Raw genomic sequence first — 27,119 nt, 5'->3', positions numbered from 1 at the left:
TATCTAACATCTAAACTTCAATTTTTTACGTATGTGCCACCTTGTTTGTCTAAGAAAATATGTATTTTACCTTTTCAAAATTAAAATAATGTTATTTTTTATGTGATATGAACTATTTCCGTGGTATTAATATAAAATCAGAATATAGGTGTTGGACATTTAAATACATAGATATTGGGTGATATGAATGCAAATGCATAGACATAAATATGTATTTTACCTTTTTATCCAGAACATAACTAAGATGTCATTCTTTCCTCCTCCCTCTCAAGTAAAGAGAAAGGGTCCTTTTATAACCTCTAGGGAAGGCACATTTTTGTCCTTTGGTGAAGAACTTTCCTCAAACACGTGATCAGACGACTCATATTGATCTCCATTGATCGGAGCCTGAGACACCCAATTTGAATATAAATATGTTAAATTTGGTATTCATTTGATCATATGTTTGACAATCCAAAATCTCTAAAAATGTTTTAATTGTTTGATCCAGGATTGCTTGGATTCAAATTGAACTGATTTTGGTCGTGAACTTGAGACGATCGGTTTGACTATGAAGTCAGACCTTGCTGAATTCAAAGCTCTGGTTGATTTTAAATTTAAATATGATAAATTTTTTTTCTAAAAAATGTCTTGAATTCATGTAAGATGATAAAAATTTATCGAAGATGCATCAGCACTGAACCACTATGTCGTGGATAAAAGCGCACGTGCATATAATAAAAAAACTAATGCCTTACTTCTACATAAACATTCACTATGCATATAAATAAAATACGTTTATTAGGAGAATGTAAATTTATATGAAAACCCAAAAAGAAAAATAAATTCATGAAATTTAAAATGATACGTACATATTACATGCATGCAATCATTCTGTAAATCGTGCGCTTAGATTTCCTTACCTCTATTGGTTTATTATAAATATATTATTTATTTATTATTCCCATTTTGGGTGCTTTGACCTTTTTGTTTCCTTAATTTTGCTCAGGGGTTAAACCATTTTCTGAGGTTTTCTTTGATTTTTTTTTCTTATTTTTAGATTTATTTTTTTAGCTTTTTTGGCTATTTTTATTTTTAGCAAATCACCTAGTAATTTAATTTGCAAATAATAATATTTCTAGTGTTCTAAAAAAGAAATGGTTGGCAGTCAGCTCTACCAAAAACGGCTTGCGGTTTAGAAGATGTTGGGAGCAACCGACGCCTTGTTTTGCGGTCCGAATTTGTGGTTAAATTTGGGTCTAAACAAGAAACAAAAATCGGTTTATGATAAGATTCGATTCGCTTGAACGGACGGCTATAATAACTGATGAAGCACACGTGTCATCTTACAAAAAATAGAGACGCAACAATTTGCCAAAAAAAAAAAAAAAAAGAAAGAAAAAGAGAAAGAAGACGGAAGGATTTTGGGAAAGACGAAGCATTGACCGATTCCGTTTCCGTCTTCTGAGATTCGCGTTTGAATTCTAATTTGATCGGATCGAAGCCACCGCCGGCGAGGCGACAGAGATCGGGGATTGAGCGGCGGACCACCGGAGGGAAAGGGGTCGTCGGTGGAGATGAGGAAGAAACTCGGCACTCGATTTCCGGCGGTATGTCGTTTTCCTGATCTTTGTTTGCTCTTTGATTTGTGATTTCTGCGAGATCGATTAGGGAGCGAGGCATCTTGGGGATTTACTCTGATATTTTGTGTTGTTGAATAGAAATATGCGGATGTATGTCGAATCTCTATTACGTTGTGGGCTTTAAGGGCTCGGATTGGATGGTCTATGGTTCTGGAATTGACTTCCCCGCGGTGATCCCTCCGCTTCTTAATTCGATAGCGTACATGTGTTTTTGATGCCTTGGTTCCGGTCTTTTGAATTGCATCGTTTTTTTAGGTTAGAAATCCGGTACATCGAGCTCCGTTTCAATCTAAGCTCAACACCGATTTCATTAACCGGTTGTACTTCTATTATTTACACGATTTCAATGTCCCAATAAGTTTTGAGCTGGATGAATCAGTTTGTTCAATCGATATTTTTCTCCTTAGATTTTATTGGTATGAACTCTGGCATGCTTATCAAATGAATACAAGTTTGGTGAAGTCGGGTTTGGAGTAATTGTTCGTGCTTATTTGGACATGTACTTTATGCATATCTGCAAGCTGAGCTGTTCGATTGCTGGATTAGTCAGGATTTATACATGATTTATCGACAATTCTGGTGCCTGGTTGAAATGGACATTATCCAACGAAATCTTAAATCCTATTTCACTTCCGTTTCTGGCTAAATCTCTGATTTTAGCGGAAGGAAACGCACAAAGGGTCGAGAAAGATGTGGAAATACCCGTAGATGACGACTTCGCCTGCCTCCGTGGCTTATTCGCATCTTTTCCTTCGGGTCTTAGACAGGAGCAGAATGGGAGGAAGACGATGGCTTCATACTTCCGGATCCCGTTGATGAGGTGGAGGAAGATGAGGGTTTCAGATAGATTGTGGAAGGGAGGAAGACGAAAGTGTTGGATATTATAGAAGGCGGAGGGAAGTTTAAGATTTATAAATTCTTAATGAAGAATTAACTAAATTATTATTTAATTACGTTAATTACAATTTGATTGATTTTATTAAATTTATACAAAATTAAATATTGATTAGTACCAGGAGATTAAAAATATTAGCTTAATTAAAATTAATATTGTTTTTATTTAAATTGACTCTATGCAATTTGTTATTTAATTACTTAATTAATTACTAATTGATTATTGAAACATTATATTATGCTAATTAGGAATGGTAAATTATTAATTAGCAATTTATTGAGATATTATGTTATGCTAATTAATGATTGATTAATTTAGGGGAATTGTACTACATTATTAATTTAATTAATAAAATACAAATAATTAATTAGTATAATTTAAATGGAAAAAGTAAATTAAATTAGTCTTAATAATTGCATTATCAATATTTAATATTTGAATTATATTTGAACTAGTAAGCAAAGATCCTAAAGCAAGTTCCAAACAACTTAACATGATTGAACTGGATATAACATCTGTTATATCAAATCATTTTTGGAGATTTAACTACATCAAATCCTGATTTACAAGATTTATCAATTGCTACTTGAGTTAAATCTTATAAGTTGTCATAGGGGTTGTTAGTTAGTCAAATTTAATCAAAATTTATGCGAAAATTAGCTTAAATTCTGTCAAAAGGTGGAAATGGATATTTTAGTCCTACAAATTTTTGAATATTACTTTACTAACATTTTGACAAATTCCAGATTTACTAAATCAAAGAGTTTGGCAGATTTAAGGGATTTAACAAATATAAATATGTGGAAGGTTGAGAAAGATAAAGAAAAACGTACCTTTTGATGCCTTTGCCACCAAGCACCTATTGCTTGATTATTTTTTTTAGAGGATTCCAAGAGGTGCAAAGATGAGAGTTTTAGATACAGTTGATGCACCCTATAAGCTCTTGCTATGACTTTTTTGCTTCTCTTTTTATGAAGGGATTTGAATAGGAGAGGAAGGAAGGGAGAGAAAGAAACATGTTTTAATTACTACGTTTTGCTAAATTAGAATTTAATTAATTAATTAATTAATTAAAAATGTAGTTAAGCAAATTAGTATTATTTATTATTTAATTTGAGTAATTATAAATTTTTGTATGTAATTCGATTTATAGATTCCTAATTAATAATTAATTAAAATGTATTATTATTTTAATTGTAATTTAATTAGTTTAATTAGAATTTATAAAAATTTAATCACTATTAAAAATTAATATTGGAAAGTTAAAAAATATTAACTTAATTAAATTAATATTATTAAATTTTAATTAAATAAATAGAATTTTTTCTTTAATTGGCTTAATTAATTACTAATTAATAATTAATTGAAATTTTGTTTTATGGTATTTAATTAATATTAAAGTAATAATTAATAATTAATTAGTTTAATAATTTTTTTTAATGATTACATAGCTTAGTAACTTATTAATTATTGATTTATGTAATTAAAAATAATATAAATTAAATCAATCTAAATTAGTCTTATTGTTTATATCATCAATAATTGATATTAAAATTTTATTTGAACTAACATATCTAAATTCTGAATTAAGTTGTCAAATATTCTATTATGATGTAGCCAGATTTAACCTTTATCATACTAAGCAGTTTTCAATATTTATTAAAACCAAATTTACATGAATTACCATTCCAACTTGAGTTAAATCCTACTTACAACCAAATAGCCCCTTAAGATTATTTAGTGTTTATAAAGGCCTGAATATCTTTGTGCTCCTTGTTGACGAGATTTTGAGAGGATGATTGTTTCTCTTGTGTTTTGTTTGCTACTTTTTTAAAAATGGAGTTGTTGGTTACAGAACAGGCGAACTTAAGTTTAAAACATTGCCATCCTTAATTGTATTGCCTCTTGTGGTGTTTTCTTTCAAATGTATATTGATCTTATTATCAAATACATATTTTTAGGGTATGTTTGAGGCAGTTGTGGTTGTTTGTAAAAGTAATGTAGAATTGTGTGTTAAAATTTTTTATTGAAGGTTTTTATGGGTATTATAGATTATTTTCCTCTTGAAACAATAAAACAACAATTTTTTCTTACAACTGTTGTAGTTTAATAGATCTGGTTTAAAAAGTTACTTCTCATCATAAAAGCTTTTGTAAAGCATGAGTTATAGCCAGGCAGAATTGTGGCTGCTGTTTGAATAGTAAAACATAAAGAAAAAGTGTAACTTAAATTGTCCCATAATCATCTAAGGGTGCAGTGTTGCTTATGATTTTACGTACACAAGTTTGATGATTCTCATGTGGCATTAGTTATAGACTATATGGCATTGAACTTTGTTTTTACAACAACTTATGCCTTTATTCACTTTTTGTTCTCTAATTCTTTCTCAGTGCCTATTAATGGCATCTTTCTCCTTGTTTGCAAACCAATTTATTCAACTTAAATCTTCATGGATTTATGTATATCATAAAAAATGTTTAAACATACATGTTTGAATATTGATATGCACTGCATGAAAAAAATTCTTGCTAGATAAATGTTTTGTGGCACGAGCACTGTGTAGGTAATTATTTATTTTCTTTCTTTTTATTGCATTCAATGCTGTGAGCCGGATCTCGTAAAAGAGTTTTGGAGTAGTTCTAAGTTTATTTTTATCTATTTAAGCAATATGGGAGAAGAATTAGGTACTTGATTTTCCTTGAGATGCGAACTGTGCGTGATCTGTGCTTGATTAGATGGGGGTTTTGTACCATTTTAGGGGTTCTTTGGGATCACTTCTGATTTTTATATTTTATTTTTTTGTTTTTATTTTGGTCTTTATATACTTTTAATTGAAATAAAAAATGTTTGATATGTTATAAATGTTTAGTTATTTTTAAGAACAGTTGAAACAATTTTTATATGTTTCGAGTGTTTTTAAAAGCAAGCTAATTTATTTTTTAAAACAAAAAATAAAAAAATGCAAAAAAATACTAAGCAAAAATGTTTTTAAAATATTAAAAAAACAAACAAAAAATAAATAAAAGTGATCCCAAACAAGCTCTAATACTTTACATATTTTCATGTTTTGTGTCTGCTTTGTAGATTATTATTTTTTGTTGATGTGCTCTGGGATTATTGGGCAATGATTTTAATACTGATTATTGTTTTTTTTTTCATGCTCAGTCGCGAATAAAGAAGATAATGCAAGCAGATGAAGATGTTGGCAAGATTGCATTAGCAGTTCCTCTTTTAGTTTGTAAGTTACAAGTTTAATTTTTTTATTTCCAAATAAAAAGGCTTTAAGTTTCTGGACTGTGACATTTTTTTTGAATAGTTATTACATGTGCATGCTGTTTTGCTATACTTAATTATAAGTTTTCTTTTATTTTTGTAGCTATTTTCTTGGAGCATTTAGATAGGTTTTTCTTAATAGGTGTTAGAAAAGATAGGTTCTACCTATCATTTACATAAATAATTAGAATTTTTTTTTCTTAGTTGAGCGTTTTATGAAGAGATTTGATTAGCTCAGTACTGTGTGCCATACTTAACATATTAAAGAATTTGCCAAATCATGCACAAGGGAATTATTTGAGGCAATATAACTTCTTTGAATTTGCATACCTCAGTAGTGTTTTATTAATTGTTTAAATTCAAGTTGAATCTTTGGATATACTTCCTCTTCCTCCTCAAGGTTTCTATTACTATTATATATATATATATATCTTTTGTCAAGTTGGTGTAGAGGCCAGTCCAAGTTTGCATGCCCGCACATGTGGCAAGCAAACAAGCAATTTAGTCCCATAATCTCATATTTCTCCATTTTTGTCCATCAACTATACAAAATTGATTCATAATCATATCTAAAGATTAAGTGGGAACATATACATAATTCATTCATAATCATATCTCAGGGATTAAATTAGGATCAATATTATATTACAATTTCTACATGAGGGGACATATTGGATCAATATTTAACAGTCAATTGACTAAATTGGAGATTACATGAATAATTTGAAGATTATCTTGAGATTTAATTTATTTAAATACATATATGATATACTTCTCTCTTCCCATGAAAATCTTAAAATTATATTTTGATGTCAGAACTTTATCATACATCATCTTCAATACCATTACAACTAGTGAGATAATGACTTCATGTAGTTATAGATCATCTAATCGTTTGTTAGAGCCACCAATATGCTCGCTTGATATTTAGAAGAATCTAATCCAAGGCCTGTCATACTTTACCATTGCTAATAATGAAGTAATCGCATGCCATCTTAACTAGGCTATGATGCTGTTGAACAGTGAGCATGCACATATATTTATTTTGATGAGAAGGAAAGTTTTATTCGAAATTTAAGCTTGTGTTCCCGGCTGCATATTTTTTCACTGTATTGTATTTATGGCCTGCTTGCAGCAAAAGCCCTCGAATTGTTTCTTCAAGACTTGTGCAACAGGACTTATGAAGTAACTCTCCAAAGTGGCGCAAAAACTTTAAATTCTTTGCACCTGTAAGTTTAATTTTGCTCTAATTACTATTACACATGCTGCTTGAGGTCAATGTTTTTCTGTGAAGTTTCCCCTTTTTGTTTTCTCTTGGGTTATAAAATATTTCTAGAAGATAAAGTATGTACAAAGCAAAGACTTGCATGCTACTGCTGTGTTTATTGAAAAGTTTCTTTAACAGGGATTACAGAACTGCATAATATTAATGCTTACTTGGATTGTAGATTTTAATCATGTTGAACTAAGTTGATTGAGCTACTGATTATGCTTGTTTTGGCTAAGCTGCCAAATGTGCAACTTTATATGATGAATAATTATGTCTCTTTGATAGAATTTAATTTGTATGTTAAGATATGCTGGACCACTTTATTGAACAACTTGGTGCATTATAAAGCAACTGAGGCTGTCTCAAAACTTGTACTGTATTCATGAAGGAAGTCGATTGAGATTTATTTATTTGGGGTCAGCGTACCAGCTCAGGAAAATAATTTTGCATTATAAATTTTAATGCCTTTCTTGAGCTTGCATTTGATCAAATCAACTTCATTTTGAAAAAACTTGTTGCTTGAATCATTGCTTTTTTTTTTTTTTTGCGATATTATATGATTCAGTCTAAGATCTTTGCTTTTTTCTGAGTTTTTAGAAAACAATGTGTGAAGATGTATAGTGCATTCGATTTCTTAACTGCTGTTGTCAACAAGGTACCGACCCTTGGTGGCACGGAATCGTTTGGTGATGAAAAGGGAATAACCCGGAGGAGGTAACTTGAATAAATATGCTTGTGGCTGTATTGATTATCTATACATTTTTAAGAATCCACGACTGATCAAATATTTTCAACCGGCAGAAAAACTATTGAACATGAAGGGGATACAGCGGCAGACAATTCAAGGTTAGCCAAGGTGGTAAGTGGGTCAATAACTTTGTTTCTCTGTATAAATTTAAGATTTCTACTGGTTCATATTGTAAAGCTCGCATTTTGTTTTCCTAGTGTGCTCTTTGTCCATATTCTGAAGAGTGTATTTTCTGCATTAGCACATTGTATCTGACTAATATAGAGGTCATTAATAGTAAAACTATTATACGACATACTGACATATTGCTTCCTTACTTGACTGGGACATCTGCATAATCACCATTTGTGAACACCATGGAGATAACTGGTGTTCCTGAAGAGTTTTCTTAATGGTGACAACTTTGATTAAAATGATCATAACTTTCTGGTTATTTAACTAATATAACATTAGCTTGAACCAGTTCAAATGATCTGGGAAGCTATGTGATTTGTGGACTTCCCCTAATCGGTGGTTTAAATTAGCAGAAATTATAACATAACTTCGGGATGTTTGGCTTTAATAAGATGAGTTTAAACCAGATCAATGATCTAGGAGACTATACAATTTGTAAATTGTTCCCATTTGAATTCATATTAATGCTCTGAGAAAGAAATATATTGGCTATTTTGTGAATAAAATGTCTAGTAATAAAGTTATAAATTAGCTACATGGAGCTGCAATATTACATATTTATTTATTGAAGCCTTAAAGAGTAATTAGGCCACCTTTTATACAGTTAACAATTTTACGAAGGGAACATAGTTGTACTTTCGTTTGTGAAGTATGTGTTAAATAGGTAATTATCTAGAAAAAAGTGGCGTAATACTTGATTTATTTATTAATTCAATGGGTACTTATATCTAAGAATGTTTAGAAAATAATTCGAAACTATACAATTCTGAGAAACAAAATAGTTTAAATTTAAAAACTGCTGTTTTGATCTGCTAGCAATCTGCCCCTTGCTACCTTCTAATTTTTCCATTTAGGGATCAACTCTGTTGGTCTTCTTTCCTTGATTAGTATGTGAATCCGTCATCCCTTGCAGTCATTCAATTTTGTGAGCTTGGGAGCAATCCGTGGCCTTCCTCCTTCCTAGTTTAGTTATGAATCCGTGACTTATTGATTTTCTTGTTTACACAGGAGTTGCAGCACATTACCTTCCTTGTTTTGCAAACCATATTGGTTGATTCTAGGCAATTTCAACCCATCATCTCAAATTGGATGAGAAAGATCTTTTGTAGTTTGCTTTAGATATTTTTAAACGAAATATTTCAAAGTTCTTTCAGCAATTATGTCAGCGAGTTGACCAACTGTTGGAACATTTAGATTGCAAATTAACCCTTTTTTTAATAAAAATTTTTAAATCAAATTTCACATTTTATACTAGATTAAGTCTCGGGCTCTATCAAATTTTGAATCTCGAGTTTTATGAAAATTTGATACGTTTGATAAGGGAGCTAATTGATAAAAAAATGACAGATTAGGAAAGAAGAAAGAAAGGAGAAGATATCCAAGTAGAAAATTCTATGCTAAGCAACTTTTACTTCAAAGATTTGGGCTGGCTCTGAAATCAAACTATTGAAGAGAACAACAGAAGCCTGAACAAGATCATATTCATATACAAATAAAGATAATATTAATAATAATGAAAAATAAATAAATAAAAATCACCTGAACACAAAGATCGAGGCAGGAAGAATAAAGCATTGTTTGTGGAGATAATTAGATAAACTTCCTCATATACAATTTTATTATAATGTTATACTACTAGTAATAATAATAATAAAAATAATAAAATAAAAATAGCTGTTCTAAAAACTTACCCATTTCATTAATGACTTAGACTTTTATAGAGCCTTACAACATTTACAAATAAATCCCTAGACTTCTCCTATTTATAAATAGGACTCTACATTCGATACAAATCTCAACACTCCCCTTCAAGATGGGCAAAAGATATCCAATAAGCCCATCTTGTTACATAGTCTATGTTACATAATCTAGACAAATCTAATGAGTTAAGTCCTTTGGTGAGGCAGTCAGCCACTTGCTCTTCAGTGGCTACATGACTTAGCTCCAGTAGTCCATTATTTAGCTTTTCCTTGATGAAGGATCTATCAATCTCCGCATGTTTTGTTCTATTATGTTGCACTAGGTTGCTGTTGATGTTGATCGCTGACTGTTGTCGCACCATAACTTCATTTAAGCTCCTTGATCCACCTTGAGCTCTACCAACAAGGCTCTTCACATCATCTCCGTAACTCCTAAGGCCATGACCCTTTACTCAGTACAACTCGCCCAATTAGAGTCACAATAGCCCTCAATGCTTACATGTCCATTCTTCATGAAGATCAACCTCTTCTCTGGTGCACGCTTCAGGTATCTCAAAATCTGATACATTGCATTCATGTGGCCCTTCCTCGGATCATGCATGTAGCGACTAATCATGCGTAACGCAAATGATATTTCTAGACGGGTGTCACTCGAATAGATGAGACGATGTACCAACCTTCGGTATCTCTCGTCATCAACGGGCTCTTGCCTCTGCACTCAACTTTTCCTTCTGATCAATTGGTGACATTGCAGGCTTGCATACCAACATGCCTGTCTTTGTGAGCAAGTCTAGCACATACTTCCTCTGAGATAAAACAATTCCCTCTGCTCCACGAGCCGCCTCAATCACAAGTAAGTGTCTAAGTTGTCCCAGGTCCATCTCAAATTTTTTGCCCAATTTTGTCTTTAGCTGCACAATCTCTCTCATCATCATCAGTGACTATCATATCATCCACATACACGGCAAGCTAGTAATTTGATCACCATGTCGTTGAAAGAACACTATGTGGTCGACATTGATCTGCTGATAGTTCATGCCTACCATTGCTCTCCTGAACCTGTCAAACCAAACTTGAGGAGACTGTTTCAACCCGTATATGGAGTGCCTTAGTCTATATATCTTGCCCTTTATTTGGTTTGTACCGAAGCCTGAGAGAATCTCCATGTACACCTCCTCTAACAGATCCTCATGAAGAAAGACATTCTTCACATCCAACTAGTATAACCTGTCCTGATTGTGCTCATCTTCTCCACTGGTGCAGATGTTTCATCATAATCAATACCATACATCTAACTACACCCTTTCATCACCAACCACGCTTTCTAGCGATCAATTTTTCCTTTTGAGGTATGTTTCACGGTGAAGATTCATTTGCAACCGATTATCTTTTTCCTTATTGGTAGTAACACGAGTTCCCATGTCCCGTTCTTCTCGAGAGCGCCAGGTTTCTCCAACATCACAGCCTTCTACTTTGAATCCTCCTTAGCTACCTGCCAGAAGGTGGTGAGATATAGAAACAATGTACAAAGATGTAATGAATGCTTTGTATGTAGGTGATATGTTAGAGTATGAGACAAATTGAACAATTTCATGTGAGAAACTAAAAAGATCAGAAGAATAACAATCAGGATAATGAACTCCATTGCTGCGAGAGGTTCTTCTTAAAGTCATGGAGTGGGAGGAGAAGAAAAATCATATCACTCGTTTAATCTGATTGTGAGGTGGATAGTTTTGGTGTCTTAGGAGTCGGGATAGAACGGGGCAAGAGACTTGATGACATGAGTGACACGGTGGGCACTATTCTCTCATTCTATCTTCTGCTCCTTGTATACACTTTGCTCTCCTTGAGCTTGAATACCACCACCTTCTAACTCATTTTCCTCTTTTTTTGGGCCTTTCTTAGCTGATCATTCCCACACAATGGGACAAAACATCGTTCCCACATATGCTAATCTCGCACCATCACTTCTCTTCCCCTCTCGCTTCATACCTCCAACATATGGTAATTCACTAAAGGTTGAGGTCACTGCCAAGGTGTAGTATGGTTCGAATTTTGTAAAAGTCACATCCATACTCACAAACATTTTATTCTCTGTTGGGCTCCAACAAATATACCCCTTCTCCGTGGTAGAATAACTCACGAAAATATGTTTCACAGCTCTGGGTTCAACCTCTCTAATGATGGTCTATTATCCTTCATAAAACATAACATACACAACCAAATAACTTTAATATAAGCATCCCTCCTTTATCTCCTTTCAACAATTCATAAGTAGATTGTCAATCAAATACGCTTGAGGGCATTATGTTGATCAATTGAGCGGTTGTCAGAATAACTTGCCCCCACAAGTGCTTTGGGATATTCATGAAGATCATCATACTTTGGGCTAGCTCTAAAAGGTGTTTATTATTCCTCTTTGCTACTTTATTTTGTGTTGGTGTGTATGTACAAGTGGTTTGATGTTGCATCTCTTAGGTTGACAAGTACACACCAAACATCTTGTCGATACATTTTGTTCCATTATCATACATCAATACCTTCACAGTTTCATCATATTGAGTCTGAATCGTCCTGTGAAATTCTTTAAAGCAGACAAGCACACAACTTATATTTCTCATCAGATATACCTAGATAACACGAGAAAAACAATCAATGAAATTCATAAATTATCTGTAGCCCTTCATCGAAGTAGTAGTACAAGATCCTCATACATCTGACTGAACGAAATCAAAAACACAAGAACTCCTCTTACCAAAATTAATATAAGAGCTCCTGATTTGCTTATTAAACTTACAATATTCACACACAAGTTTTTTTTGTTTGACTTTTCATACAATGATAGACACAAACGACTCAATTGACTGAACGAAGAGTGTCTCATGCTCATGTGATGTAACAACACATCCTGCACATTTATCTCATATCCTCCTACTCTAGCACTCTCTACCATGAATGTTAAGGCTAAATCTATTGCCTCACTATTCAAGTATCAGAGTCCACTATACTGCGTGCCAGTTTCAAGTCTCCGGTCAGTCTCATTCTCTTGAAAGATCACATCAGAAATATCAAATGAAATAACATATTTCAGTTAGAGTATAATGACACTAATGGATAAAATGTTTACTGGAAGTAAGCAACATGCAAAACATTGAACATAGTCATAAAATTAGTACACCCCACTGTACTTTTACCAGCCACAGACTGTTTTGTACCATCATAGTCTGAATGCTCTATGGAACTATTAAATTAGTAGCAGCACATGTCATATGCCGAGATGCACAAGAATTTACTCTCAATTCTGGTAATCTTATGGTGGATATGGAGGCAAAAACATGTCTATCACGAGTGTCTTTGGCTGAGTGAGCATGAGTAGGAGCGTTCCCCTTGGATGACAATAAAGTAGATACATCCTCAGTCACATCACCTGCCGCTCTTTGCTTCCTTTTCAACATCTCCAAGAACTCGTGATCCCCATTGGTAAAGACCACCCCCATCTCTGTCTCATTCTTCGCTACCATTAGACTTACCCGATAGCCCTCTCTTTACCCCTTTAGCTCCCACAATTACGACCATGACATCTAGATTGTCCACGTCACCATGACATCTAGACTGTTCACGTCCACCCGTCTCTCACTCCTTGGATAGAATTGGACAACTCTTGCTTAGGTGTCCCACGTCTCCGTAGTTGTAGCACCTGTGGTTCTTCCCCTGAGCATCTTTCATACTTGAGCTTCAGGCAGCCGAAACTGATCGCATTTTTGGAAGTCCACTCGAGTGACCCGAAACATGTGCTGAGGTAGTGACCTCCGTTGAGACACTAGCTCCCTATATGAGCTTGACCAAGATCTTCAGAACTTCAGGATCCATGGTCCTCGGAAGTTCCAATCCTCTACCTGCTGCACTATCTTCGTCTGCTGACATCCTCAATCACAAGGATCCAAGTCTAGACACACGACTTCCTTCTTTTTCCTAACATGATCTTGAGCTATCTCATCATCAAAATCAAATTCAATTTAACTCTTCTTTGCTTTGCATGCCCAATCCGGAGCTCTCCCCAGTTTTTGTTCTATGCTAAGCCCCCTGTTTCGTCCCTCGCGCGACATAGAGAAGCTGAAACTCTCCCATTTAACGATTGCAACCCAACTCGGCTCTCCCTGTTCCTACGCACGCAGGAGTTTGCAATTCCCCTCTACTTCGCAGCAAACGACAGAATCTTCGTGTATGAAGACCTTTGAAGATTCCAGTTATCGCGATTAGGGCTCGCTGGAAAGCAATGACGGGATCTCCAATTTTCTATCTTTTGAAGCTGCAAACTGCGGGAGCTCCTGTGATGCATGGAATGCTCAAAGACCTCTGTAACTCTCCTCTTCCGCTTCTTCTGCGCTCGGGAAAAGCATCGACGGAATCGCACAGTGCATGGGATTTTCAGAAGAAGCTGCTCGGCCTCCCTGCTCACACCGGTAACGACGGAATTACAGTGGTAAGTAGAGGTGGAGCAGCTAGGGAAGCAGTGATGGGATTTGAACGTAGAAGGACCGCGAAGCTCCCATCTTTCTCGTCGTCCGCTCTCCCTGCTATGGCCTCCCTGCTCGAGCAGCGATAATTGCTCTAAAAACTTGCAGGCTTTTATATAGAGCCTTACAATATTTGCAAATAAATTTCTAGACTTCTCCTATTTACAAATAGATCTCTACATTAGCTACAAATCTCAACAAATAATAATAAGAGGAACAAAAGTTTTCATTTAGAACCTTACAAAACATGAGCCAATTTACATATTATCATGACACTTAGAACTTTTGTATGGAAATAAATAAATAAATTAAAAACCAGTATAACATCACAACATATACATTGTGACATAACACAGCACAAGAACCGAAGCTAGCTGATTCATATTTTGGCCTTCTTGTTCTGTTCCATCATGCTTGAAATGTCGATGTCCATCTCTTAAAAGCAATGAACAACGTATCTCTCTCCTTTGTTTTTTCTCCGTTTTAAGCATTCCTAGCCTTCCTGGACGTATTTACATGGTTGGGTACACTTTTGAACTTCAGATTTTGAAGCTGCGCCTATCCATGAAGAAAAGAAGTAAAGTTGGCTAAAAATTAGCGAGAAATTTTCTATTAAAATAATTCACCCGACCATCTTTTGAATTTTTGTTAATTCATAAGATGAAAAACATAAAAAATTCTTCTCCACTTATCCTTTAATCCGGCTGTTTCTCTGCCTGTGATTTTAGTGGATAGTCTCAACCAGTTTCTGATATGATAAAGGCTGAAAATCTGTTAACCATAGCTTCAAATACTGTCTGTAACTTCCTTACTACCGATGCATAGGTAAGGAGGTATGTATGTAAAAATGTATGTATGTAAAAATTAAAGTTTGAGGTATGTATGTAAAAATTAAAGTTTAGGTGTTAGAAGATATGTAAATACATAGGAATTGAGCCTTCTGTATGTAAATCTTCCAAACTATTTTACTTGTTTACCATAATGTTGCAAAATTTCTTGCGTTGAAACATATTAAATATGCTGAATATTACTTGGAAGCCATCATTGTCACTGCTAACCTGACAAAAATGTTAACGGCAGGCAATGACAAGCACAAATATTACTCCTAGAGGGCGTGGGAGAGGCAGAGGACGTGGTCGAGGACGGCCACCGTTGAACAGGAACCGCGAGAGAGAATTATCTTTTACGAAATACGAGGAAGAAGTTGACTTATCACCTGAACATGAAGATCATATTACTGAATCAGACACAGCAGAGAAGGCAATGGAAAATGTCAATGATAGCACAAATCCTTCCCTCCCACCAAAATCAGACATGATTTTGAGCACCGAGGCACGGCAAGGTGAGTACTCTACTTGGCCATCAAATCTTGTAAATGTAAACATCCATATTGATGAGGACGAGGACTACGATAATGAAGATTGATGGTATTATTGAACTTACTGTTGTTCTTGTGTTAGTGATTAAAAGCTCAAATGATGTAAAAGCTCAAATGATGTAATTAGTCGTGCAATTAAGCCTTCTTTGTGTAGGAATTAGCTTTCTTAACCTCACTTTTTTTCTTCTTTTTCTATTTCTATCGCTTTATTATAATTTAATCATGTTGAAAAATACTGAAATGATTATGTATATATGACTAAGGTGATGAACTTATAGTCTAATAAATTAATTATTCTTGCTGAGATGGTTTCGAGTAGGGTGAACCTTCAAACCCGACATTTTGAAATTTTTCGCATTATTTTCAACTAATGTGCTAAACATTCAGGCACTGTTGACACGTGTCAATGCTGCGCATTTTAGAGGAAATTAATTATTGATAAACTAATGACTGTTTGGGGCAGCTGTAGCTTATTGAATAATTTGGTGATAAACTGATTAAAAATAATATGCTGATAAACGACGTGCGGTGGCTATTACAAATTTTTTATTTTTTTGGAAAAGTCAGACCTCAGCCAGAAAGCTCCCACCACACTTAGATAGGTGCGGCGTGAAAATGTTGTTTCAGCGTTTTGAAAATGCATAAGCTGCCAAAACGGGGTTTACCCAAATAGGGCAGTTGTGTTTTCAAAACGCCACCGCACCAAATAAGCTGCCCCAAACGGCGTGAAAATGTTGTTTCAGCGTTTTGAAAATGCATAAGCTGCCAAAACGGGGTTTACCCAAATAGGGCAGTTGTGTTTTCAAAACGCCACCGCACCAAATAAGCTGCCCCAAACGGACCTTAGACATAGAGACTTGCATTTGGCATATAAATGTGCATGCCAATGTGTTTTAATGTCTACTCAGTAAATTGTTTTTTTTTTATTGCATTTCAAATATTACAACAGCAAATGTATAAAAAGTGAGAAGCTCTAAATAACATAAATAAATTATTTCATTACCATAATATTTGTTTATTATTTAATTAAATTTAATAGTCTTAAATACGCTCTAATCTTAATTCCTAATTTTAACAATTTATTGTATTTAGAACAAAGTTTGAAGTAATTGAATTAGAGTATAGAAGAAATCATATACATGTCATATGGTAGCTTCACATTTATATTTTATATATCTAAATCTTTATATTTACGGAAAATTTATATGCATGCCACTCAACTCTTATAAATTTATATATCTAATACCTACACTTTAATTTCTAACATAGATGCCACCTCAGCTATGCATGCAAGGACCTATTTAACTTTTTTTTTATTTTTATATTATATAAATTTAAAAAGTAAAATTTAGTTTTTATATATGTAAATACATATGAATTGGCTGGCATGCATGTACTATTCAACTTTAATACTTATGAATGGTGCATGACTTATAGAATTTTGGTTATATAGTACTTCAAGCTCCCTAAAATAAGAAAATATTTAGAGATATTGCAATAAAGACATTGTAACTTTGCATCACCATCGTGGAAATATGAACTTCCTGAATAAATAGGATTACCTGAAGAATACCATTATAAGTTATGCTTGCAATTTATAATCAATGAAAACACCAAACAGGATATGTTGTGTAAATTTAAAAAGAAAAATTGGCACCTATTTCTTCTTTGGCACATAACAGGTGTGATGGAGATTTAACAATGTTCCTTAAGTGCAAGAAGAATTGATTCTACATTGTCGAAATTCCCTTGACGTTTGTTGCAGTGTGCGAAATGGGTGGGAGGAAGGGATGGAGATGAAGGTTGGTCGGGTAGGAGTTGAGTGAAAAGGGAAGATATAAGGGAGTTTTGAGATTGTTGTAAGCTACGATCATGTAGATGCCTTCTTAGCTAGCTCCAGTTGCGGCTGCACCGCTAGTGTCTCTGACTCGTGCGGCTGCCCCGCTAGTGTCTCTGACTCGAAAGGAGGATGAAGGGGAAGGTAGGCGATGACTTCGGGTGAAACCTGGAGAGGAGGAACTGAGGTAGGCGAGAGAGATTGAGAGAGGGAGGAGACGGACAACTTCGAAGGGTGCAGGAGGAATAACCTATTGAGACACGACGTCTATTTAGGGGTGTAAACGAGCCGTTGTTTATATTTCGAGCTCAGAAAGTGTGTTCGTGTTCGGCTCGTTTGCTTAACGAGCGGAACACTAGTCGTTCATGAACAAAAAGTCATTTTGACAACACTAATAACGTAGCCATAAGATGTTAAAGATTGAGACAAGATTTAAAACATCATTTGAATCTAATTTAATAATTTTTACTATATTTTCTTCATTAATATTTTTAATTGATTATAAATCTTTGCAGCCTTGTAGTCAATTAATTTATTTAAAAATACTCGCAAAGAACGAGCCGTTTTGACAGCCCTACGTCTATTAAGGAATCAAAAACATTATTTCTTAATGAGCTTCCTGAATGCACGAACCAAACGACACAGTGACGTTTTCAAAATGCTGCATGTGCGTCCCAAAAAGACTCTACGTTGCGTTTAAACTCCATTTTTTAAATTTTAATTAATTAAGATTTTTTCGCTTACTTATCATTACTAAATGCTCTTTTTAAAAATTTAAACTTAATAGATGCTACTAAAGTATAAATGATAATATTTTAGTAAATATAAATATTAATGAGGACAGTTTAATAAAATTTTTAAAAATTAATATTTGCTCACTGTATGAAATCAGTAGTAAATATTCAAAATTTGTTAAATTTTACAGAATCGAAACTTCCCCCAAGCCATCTTCCGATGGCTTCTTCCGCTTCGAAACCCTAGTTTCGCTTTCCTAATCGGCTCCCGGGATCCACAGGCATCAAAAACTGACCTCGCCTTCTCCCCCGATGCGCCCCAATGAGTCTATCCCCTCGGCTCTAACGCCATGTTCCAGCTTCTCATCACCCGATCAACTTACCCCGAATCACCCTCCCAAAAGAGCTAGGGTAACCTCATCGCTCTCAACTTCGTCGGAATCTTCCCAAACTCTTCTGTCTCCACATTCAGCTGCGGCGGAAACCGTTTCGGAAACCGCCTCTTCGCATCAGCGGGGATACGACATCCCGAAGTTGCTCGAAGCGGTCGCCGCGTTTCGATCGAGGAACGGGATTGTGCCGACAATGAAAATGTGCATAGCTTACTTTTTGACGGAGGTGAAGGATTTCGTTCCAAAGGATCTGTCGGAGAAGCAGCTGCTTGAAAAGCTCTCGCGTCTTCGGGAGAGTTTCCGGAAGGAACGTAGCCCTGGACCTGACAGCGCTGATAGGAGTTTCTATGAACTAGGATTGAGGGCTTGGGGTTCTCCCCGGTCGAGAGAATGCCGGCGGCTTTGTGAAGCGTAATAGGAAATCTGATGGACTGAAGAAGAAACGAAAGGTTGCTGAGGAATGTGAGACTGAGGAGGACGAGAGTATTCATTTGGAGGCAGAGGAGAGCATGGAGTTGGGAAATGATGAGGAAGATGAACTGGTTGAAGCAGGTGTCAGTTTGCTGGACAAAGATGAAGCTGACACTCCTTATAAATATTTACAGCACGCGTTGGAAGATTTCTGGTTATCGAAAAACATGGACTTGAATGTTTTGCAGCTGGCTTTGAAGAAGGTGGATTCGGTCCAAGCTAAGCATCTTGATGTGCAATTTATGGCGATTGCAAGGGATGAGCTAAAGCTGAAGATTGAGAAGAATAGGCTGTCCAATGATATTATGAATGTTCTTTTGTAGAAAGGGGTGGTAACTAAAATTTTTGGGTCTTGAAGATTCAGAATTTTCAGAAAAATCAAGTCTTGCGTAGGAATTTCTCTTGATCTCACCAAGTTGCCATAGTAAGTTAGATTAAGGGAAAATTTTGTACTGGCTAATTTTTTTATTGAGTTTTCAACAATCATTGATTTATTTTTTTCTTCTTTTTGGTAACTTTTTCCAAAAATGTTAATAATATTTATACAACTATGAGATACTATAATCAATGATTCACATTATAAATCAATATTACTTTCTCTTATAGCTTAGATGCATCCTTTTGAATAAGAGGTTTTAGGGTCTGATAAGATTGATCTTTGAGGACCTCTTTTATATGATCTATTCCTTATGCTCTTTTATGAGAATTGCTCTTCTACTCTCTGCACGGCCTTGCTAAGGAGATTCTTAATATTATGCTGAGGGAATCTTATTAAGACAAGTTTTGATTGATGTCATCCCAATATTTTATAAATTTGTCCAACCAAGCACCGCAGATGCTTAGGCCTTGAGCAAGGCATGTTCAAGCTCCTTTCGACAAATTTTATCCAACGTTCTTTCAGATGTAATGAACATATATATGAATTAGGACTTGTAGATGATCAAAATCACTCTCTTTAGGGGAGCATGTTGACCATTTCATTAACCTCAGCCATCTTAGACAAGTAGAAGAACATCTTGTGCGCATGTTCCAAGCAACATTGAAATGAGTTTAAGAGCATGTTGTGTCTCATTCCCCAACAAAACTTGGCCACCTCGCGATGACAACCCTAACATTGTGCTAACAATTGCCTCAATGTCTTGGAGTATTTGCACCCCATTTTTTGTTAAATGATGATATCGCTAAGACTCCTTAATAGAAGAGAGGCAAGCTTATTACCCAACCTATGAATGGTCTTTGGAAATGGTCAAAGAGATTTTGCAACCTTGATTCAAGATAGGTAGGCTGGATTTGATTGACATCACTCTTTTCAAGTTAATAATCTGTTTCCCCGCCATTAGTGATGCCATGAATTATTGTCTATCCTTCAATATTTATAATGATGTGCTACTTTTATAATTTTTCTCTATATTTAACAAAACCTTTTATCCTATAATTCACCGTTGCTCTCATGCCTCCATAGAATTCACGTCTTCCTAAATATTAGACATGGGTGATGTAATTTCAATATCAATTTATAATTCACTTCTAACACAAGAGGCTTAAGTCAGCTGTGGCATATACCGCTTGAGGGTGAGACCTTTTAGGTACGTTGTGATTCTATATGAATACTACGTAACCATCTGGATGTTCTAATTTACATTTGTTATGTTTGACGATGGGTATGATCTTGGAGAATTTTTAAACTTGATTATAATTCTGAAGATTGTTTTAATATTCTATCCAATTTTCAAAAACTTGAATGCGTTAAGTCTAAACTATAGATTATTCTTAGTTATATTGGAAAGGTATTAGCATGCAAACAAATTCAACACGGGCTTACTTGAGACATTTAAAAATTAATATATGACATTCAAAGAATATCATAATCAAAATAATTATTATGGTTTAGACAATAATTTTATAGTGCCGGCATGTTACGATAGGTTTGAAAATTTTGTTATTAAATATGATTTTTCATTGAAACTATTTATTAACATTATGTGTTTTGCTAAAGGGTTCTGGTGAGATTATGAATGAACTGAGCTACAATACACTGAAGATATTTGCACATCATGTCTATTTCTCTAACTCAATTTTTGTGTTGATGCAATCCTTCTGTAAACACATTTGAAATTATTATACATTTCCTGTTTTGGCTTTGCCTGTTTCGTTTCCTTATACATATTAGGGTGAGTGTTTTGATGATGCCAAACTTTTACTCTGTCATTTTTTCCTACATTTCTTCCCTTCCTCTACCTTCTCTTTTTTCTCCTTGCATTTCTCCTCGATCGCCTCCTGCTTGTTGCAACATAATCCCTTGCAGAATCACAACATGCGTTGTGGAATCCCACGTACATTGTAGACTAACGAAGCACCCAACTAAGTAATGCATTATCTTGAACGTTGTGCAACGACGTACACCAAATTTGGCGTAACAATGAATCCTAGATATGGTGCAACGAGACATCCCAAATACGCTGCAACGACACACCCAACATATGGTGTATCATGAAGACGGTGTAACGATGCACTTCTAAGACAGTCTAACAACACACTCTCAATATTTTGCACAACTCATACAACTCCCTTCTACGACCTTTGTGGCCAATCAACGCTGCTTAAGCAATCATCTACGACCCTCATTAAAAATTATTACCGTAGCATTCAACTACGACATAAAAAGTCTACATCTCACACAACTTCCAACTTCTGCCTTTATGACTTACGGACATTATCTTAGCTCACCACCACGACCAATGTGACCAAATCTGGCTTAGGTGGCTCAAACTTCATACAACTCCCAACTTAGCCCTTTATGGCCTACAAATGTCATTGCAATTCTTTGCTATGGTTGATGTGTCCAACTATGATCTACGTGATCCACAACTCATTAACTCCCAACTCCAGCCTCTATGGCCTACGAACGTTACTGTAGCTCACCACTATGATCTATCCCGTGCAGTTATCAACTCCTACCTATGTGGCCTACAGACATTATTGCAGCTCACCACTATGGCCTATGTGACCAACCATGGCTTGCGGTGCTCACAACTCAAGCAACTCACATTTCCGACCTCTATAACCTACGAATGTTATTACAACTCACTACTATGACCTATGTGGCTAACATCTTCCATAACTCTCTAACTAATTAATAATCATATATAACTTTTATTTAAAAAAAAACTTACAACCTAACTAATTGACTCGATGAGATGAACACAATGACATCAATATTGGTTAAACCCGAGTTATGCCACTTTTAGAAGCCCTTTTTTTTGCATAATTGGAAGGTCAAATGGATTCCAATAAGACAAGCTTATATTTAAATTGAGTGAATCAATGAGACAAGTCCAACGAGTCCAAAGTCACTCAATTCTAACATCATTAAGGCACTCAAATGTTCATAAAATACTGACTGATTGAGGGAATCTCTCAAGACTATCTGATGAAGTCGTACGAATTTTTTCCTTATTTATAGGGAGGTCTCTCCCTGAATCTATAAATAAAGTCCTATCCTTTTCATGAAAGAGAGATTAAGACCAAGAACTAGTGTATAGATTTTATGGAACAATTTTTACCCTCTTTTGGAAACTTATATATTTTAATAAATGTGGTCTTTGTCTCAAAATAGATTGAGGCAGTAGCTTGTCCAAATTGTGATGCTCAAAGCATAGCTAAATTTTTAAAGAAGAATATCTTCAGTAGATTTGACATGCCTAGAGTGTTTATAAGTGGAGGAATTTATTTTAAGAATAGAAAAATTGAGACGGTGATGACTAAACGTGGAATTCAACATAGAATAACCACAACTTATCACCCTTAAAGTAGCGGTTTAGAGTTTTCTAACAGAGAAATCAAGAGGATTTTAGAAAATGCTGTCAATCTTAGTAGAAAGGATTGGCCTGTAAGACTAGATGATGCATTATTAGCTTATTAGGACTTCTTATAAAACTTCTATAGGATTGCCTCCTTATAGGCTCTTTTTTGGAAAAAATTGTCACTTGTCAGTGAAATTAGAACACAAAGCTTATTGAGCTGTTAAGAAATTTAATTATAACTTGAAAGAAGCTAGTGAGAAGAGATTATTGTAGTTAAATGAACTCGAGGAAATTAGACAAAAATCTTATGAAATGCAAAAATTTATAAATAAAAGATGAAAATTTGGCATGATCGCGGAAGATTCTTAGAAAAGATTTTGAATCTAGACAAGAGGTTTTACTATATAATACACGATTTAAATTAATTTTTGGAAAACTTAAGTTCAGACGATCGGGGCCATTTACTGTAATTAAAATTTATCCTTTTGTTGCAATCGATAATAAAAATCCTAAAAATGGTAGGGTATTTAAAGTAAACAGACATAGTCTTAAACTCTAATTAGGTGAAAATAAGCCTATAATTAATGAAGTCTTAATGATGGGTCAACTTAAGTAAGTATATGGATTCATCGGGTTGATGACGTTAAACCAATCGCTTTTTGGGAGACAACCCAAGGTATGTATTTGTGTATTTGTTTTTTTTTGTAGTGTGTTATGTTAATGTTTGTTGTGGAATAGATTGTTTGATGTTGCTTGTTGAAATTTTGGTTTGCTCTTGATTATATGTAGACTTATACGTTGAAATATAATAGTTCTTTTTAATGTATATTTCATGTTAAACTTGCTGAACTGAGATTTACTTACAGCTAAATACTTGTCTTTTCTGTTTATACCTGTATATTTTTTATGATAAACTTATGTGATAGAAAGTAATTTTAGTTCTATCTTATCCCTAATTTTATTTCTGTTCTGAATGTTATAAATATTTAAAATAGTAAGTTTGGGGGGAAGAATAATTTTTATAAACTTAACTTTATTTGTCCTCATTTACCTATGTTTAAAATGGTTTTATTTTAATAGAACTTGAGGTATGTGGTGTTAACTTTAGATTACTTCAATTTTGATTATAGAAATGACATAGTACATTTATTTGAAATGCAAATGAGATAGTTCTAGAGTTAAGTTAGCTTATGAAAGACATGTAGAAAAATGATTTTATTATTTATTGTAGAAAAGAATTATATTTTTGAAAGCTAGGATTCTTAGATTTAATTTTTTTTAAGAATTTAGCTTCTATTAAACCTATTTTTAAACTAATACTTACAATTTTTAAAGTGAAGGACAGTGATAGGTTTTTAACTTTAGGGAGAGAATAGTGAAATTCAAAATTATTAAAGGCTTATCTAGATATAATAATCCTCTCATAATAATATTAAATATTGAAAAGATCCTCAAACAAAAGTATAAAAAGTGATAAGAAGCTTAATAAAAAATTGGTTTCACTTGAATCTTCTTAAGGAAAAAGAATTGGTTACAATCTTAAGTTTGTTTTTATTAAAAAAAAGTATTAGTAAAAATTTTATGAATAGAGTGCTAAAGTTCTACTTTTATGCTTTTTAAGGATCCAAATTTTAACAAATATCAATGATTTTTGGAGTAGATAAAAAATTAGGATTTTGAAGTTTAATACAAGGTTTTCTTATACTCTAGTTTTAGGTTGAATTACTAGAATTTTTCTTAAGTTACACTATGAGTTATTGTGGCAAAACTGTTGATAATTTTACTAAAACCCACTCCTTCAAATTAATAAAATTAATTTAAAAAATACTAGTGCTACTTGAAGACAAGTAACATTTAAGTTTTGGAGATTTTGATGTATTCCAAAATATGCTTGATTTCCTTTATATCTTGCACTTATTTTTGGATGAAAATGCACGTTAAAGAAAGATATTCTTGTCTTTTTCTTGCACGTGTAACAGGTAGGACACATGGAACGAAGCAAAGCTGAAATGGAGCAATTGAAGTTCACTAGTCTGACGCTTAGATGCCAGACTCTGGGCACTAAGGCGCTCTACCCAAGCGCCTTGGCGCCAGCTTAGTGGCGCCTAAGTGCCAGTTCCTTCCTAGACAAACCGAGAGGCCGATGCCTAGGCACTAGGATTGTGGCGCAAAGGCACTAGTTTCTACAGTTAGTTAAACATGACCTTTGAGTTAAAGGGGGTCATAGGCAGTTCCGGAGGAGACTCCTGTTGCTTCTGAAGTTTTTGGTGTGGGGGGGGGGGGGGGGGGGGAATAGAGAAAATCCAAGGAGTTGTAGGGAGATTTAGGGTTTGTAGGCTTCCACTTTTCTTAAGAGATTAGTGAGTGGTTTTGAGTGACATCTGTAGAAGGGTTCATTTCAACATTATAGGGAGACTTGGATCCATTGTTGGATAAACTTTTCATCTCTTTTTAGAGGAGAAAAACTAAGTATCGTGTTACCATTTGTCTTGTATTTGTTATAAAAACATATTTATTAGATTTGTTTTATTAAATGATGATGATTTCTATGGTTTTCTTCATGCTTTGTGAGTGGATATTCTTTACCTTTCTCTTGTGACGAATAAATAGGATTTGTAGGAAGTGTAGAATGCTTTTAGAATTGGATTTTAATGTCAATGTGATGAGGAGTCTTCTATGCATCATTTATTTTTCATACTTGCCATATGAATTGTTAAAATTCGTTGTGATCTTTGGAAGAGCGATGGAGGAATAATTAGGGTATTCACATCGAACTAATGGGTGAAGGTAAAGTAGTTCATATGGCGATGTAAATAGATAAGGAATTAAAACTTGGTTAACAAACTTCTTTACGCACTTGGAAGAAGGTAAACAATATTTATGCTCCTATTTGTCTCTAGCAACAATATCAATTCTTAGTATTCTATCCTACAATCCACTTGCACTCACAAGGGAAATGTAGCTTTTATATCTTAATATTCACCAAACCAGTTGATATAGTCACATTTAGCTTTAGACTTAGTATTGTAATTTAAGAGCAATTGTTAGAAAAACCATCTCAATTTACATTCCAAACTAAGACTTGAACGTTGTAGACTAGAACATCGCCAAAAGGATTCATTATCTTGTTCTCTGTGGAATCGTCAGTCTGGATTCATTAGAGTCTTATATTACTAAAACGATACGTATACTTGCGTGAGAAGCCCCTGTGTGCAAGAAAACTTTATTTTAAAAAATTAATTTGCTAAGTAGCATATCAAGTGCTTGGTACAATTACCAGGATTTACCTTATAGTGATATTATCTAGGGTAGATCACCAAATATTATTCCTGAAGCAACTATCTTAATCTAAATATCCAACTACTACCACAACTTTCAACTATGACTTCTACGACAAGTTAGCGCTACAATCAACATCTACAATATTTATGACAGACTACTGCCTTCATAGTAATAGATTATAACCTTCATGACATATTACAACTATTATCGGTGAACCGTCGTTGCATATCAATATTATAATTCTATTTTCTCTAATTCATGAGAAGAGTGAACCTACCAGTAGATATTTCTTTTGTTAGAAGTTTTTTACAAGAAAAAAGAGATTTTAGGCTAGGCGTTGTGGAAGTAAAATATTGATTTTTTTTTTACTATATGTATTTGTATGTGTGTATGTATGTGTTATATATATGTATGTGTGTATGTATGTGCACTTATTTTCTCTTTCAAATGGAAAAGAAAAATTAAACGAGCTAAAGAATCCATGATTTTATGTACCACAAAGTGCCAATGATTTTTAAAATCTTAATGTAATTTAACAACTAAAATTATACTGACAATAATATATTACATTAGAAGAACATGGAGATCGAAAGAGGCTATTCATTTAATTAACAATTTTAAAGGTTCAAAACTAAACGTTGACTCTATGCTTTTATCCAAATTACTCGTTTAAACAACATTATCTACTTATAATTTCTCCACCTTCAGCCCACTTTTCAGGCCTCAATACAAGTGTTTATCTTCACTTCTTTTATAGTGCTATTTTTTCTCATTTTTTGTACTTGTATTTCTATCTTATCATATAAGCCTATTAAATGTCTTTATTGCTACTTATTCCAACTTCATTTCCATTCTTAATGTTTTCATGTCCCTAAATATTTATCTCATTTTCATAACTTTCCATATATATATATATATATATATATATATATATATATTCTTCATTCGATTGCATTTATCAATTGTTCCTTATCTTCGTATTCAATGATTTGAATTTTATATGGAAAATATAATCTTAGCTTC

The 27,119-nt window shown here is 34.0% G+C and overlaps 1 protein-coding gene across 2 annotated transcripts; it reads left to right on the top strand.

The window, feature by feature from the left end:
- Positions 1-1,268: 1,268 nt before the first annotated feature.
- LOC110029014 (dr1-associated corepressor-like) lies at positions 1,269-15,759 on the top strand. Of its 2 annotated transcripts, none has more exons than XM_020731112.1 (6): positions 1,269-1,589; positions 5,683-5,755; positions 6,926-7,019; positions 7,658-7,774; positions 7,862-7,916; positions 15,280-15,759. In XM_020731112.1, exons 1-6 carry the CDS (start codon positions 1,557-1,559, stop codon positions 15,622-15,624), a joined length of 717 nt encoding a protein of 238 aa, XP_020586771.1. In that variant the 5' UTR covers positions 1,269-1,556; the 3' UTR covers positions 15,625-15,759. The 2 variants fall into 2 exon arrangements, with proteins under 2 accessions (XP_020586771.1, XP_020586770.1); XM_020731111.1 differs by having other exon boundaries at positions 1,273-1,589; positions 7,862-7,919; positions 15,280-15,757.
- Positions 15,760-27,119: the final 11,360 nt, after the last annotated feature.

The sequence above is a fragment of the Phalaenopsis equestris genome, unplaced genomic scaffold (genome assembly GCF_001263595.1).
Source record: "Phalaenopsis equestris unplaced genomic scaffold, ASM126359v1 Scaffold000540, whole genome shotgun sequence".
Classification (NCBI taxonomy): domain Eukaryota; kingdom Viridiplantae; phylum Streptophyta; class Magnoliopsida; order Asparagales; family Orchidaceae; genus Phalaenopsis; species Phalaenopsis equestris.
The sequence above is the reverse complement of the archived record's forward strand: the minus strand, read 5'-3'. Positions and strand labels throughout refer to the sequence as shown.

Coding starts and splice junctions, on each gene's coding strand:
- LOC110029014 (XM_020731111.1), top strand. CDS start 1,557: ATGAGGAAGAAACTCGGCACTCGATTTCCGGCG. Junction 1,590..5,682: donor TCGGCACTCGATTTCCGGCG/GTATGTCGTTTT, acceptor TTTCATGCTCAG/TCGCGAATAAAGAAGATAAT. Junction 7,775..7,861: donor AAGGGAATAACCCGGAGGAG/GTAACTTGAATA, acceptor TTCAACCGGCAG/AAAAACTATTGAACATGAAG.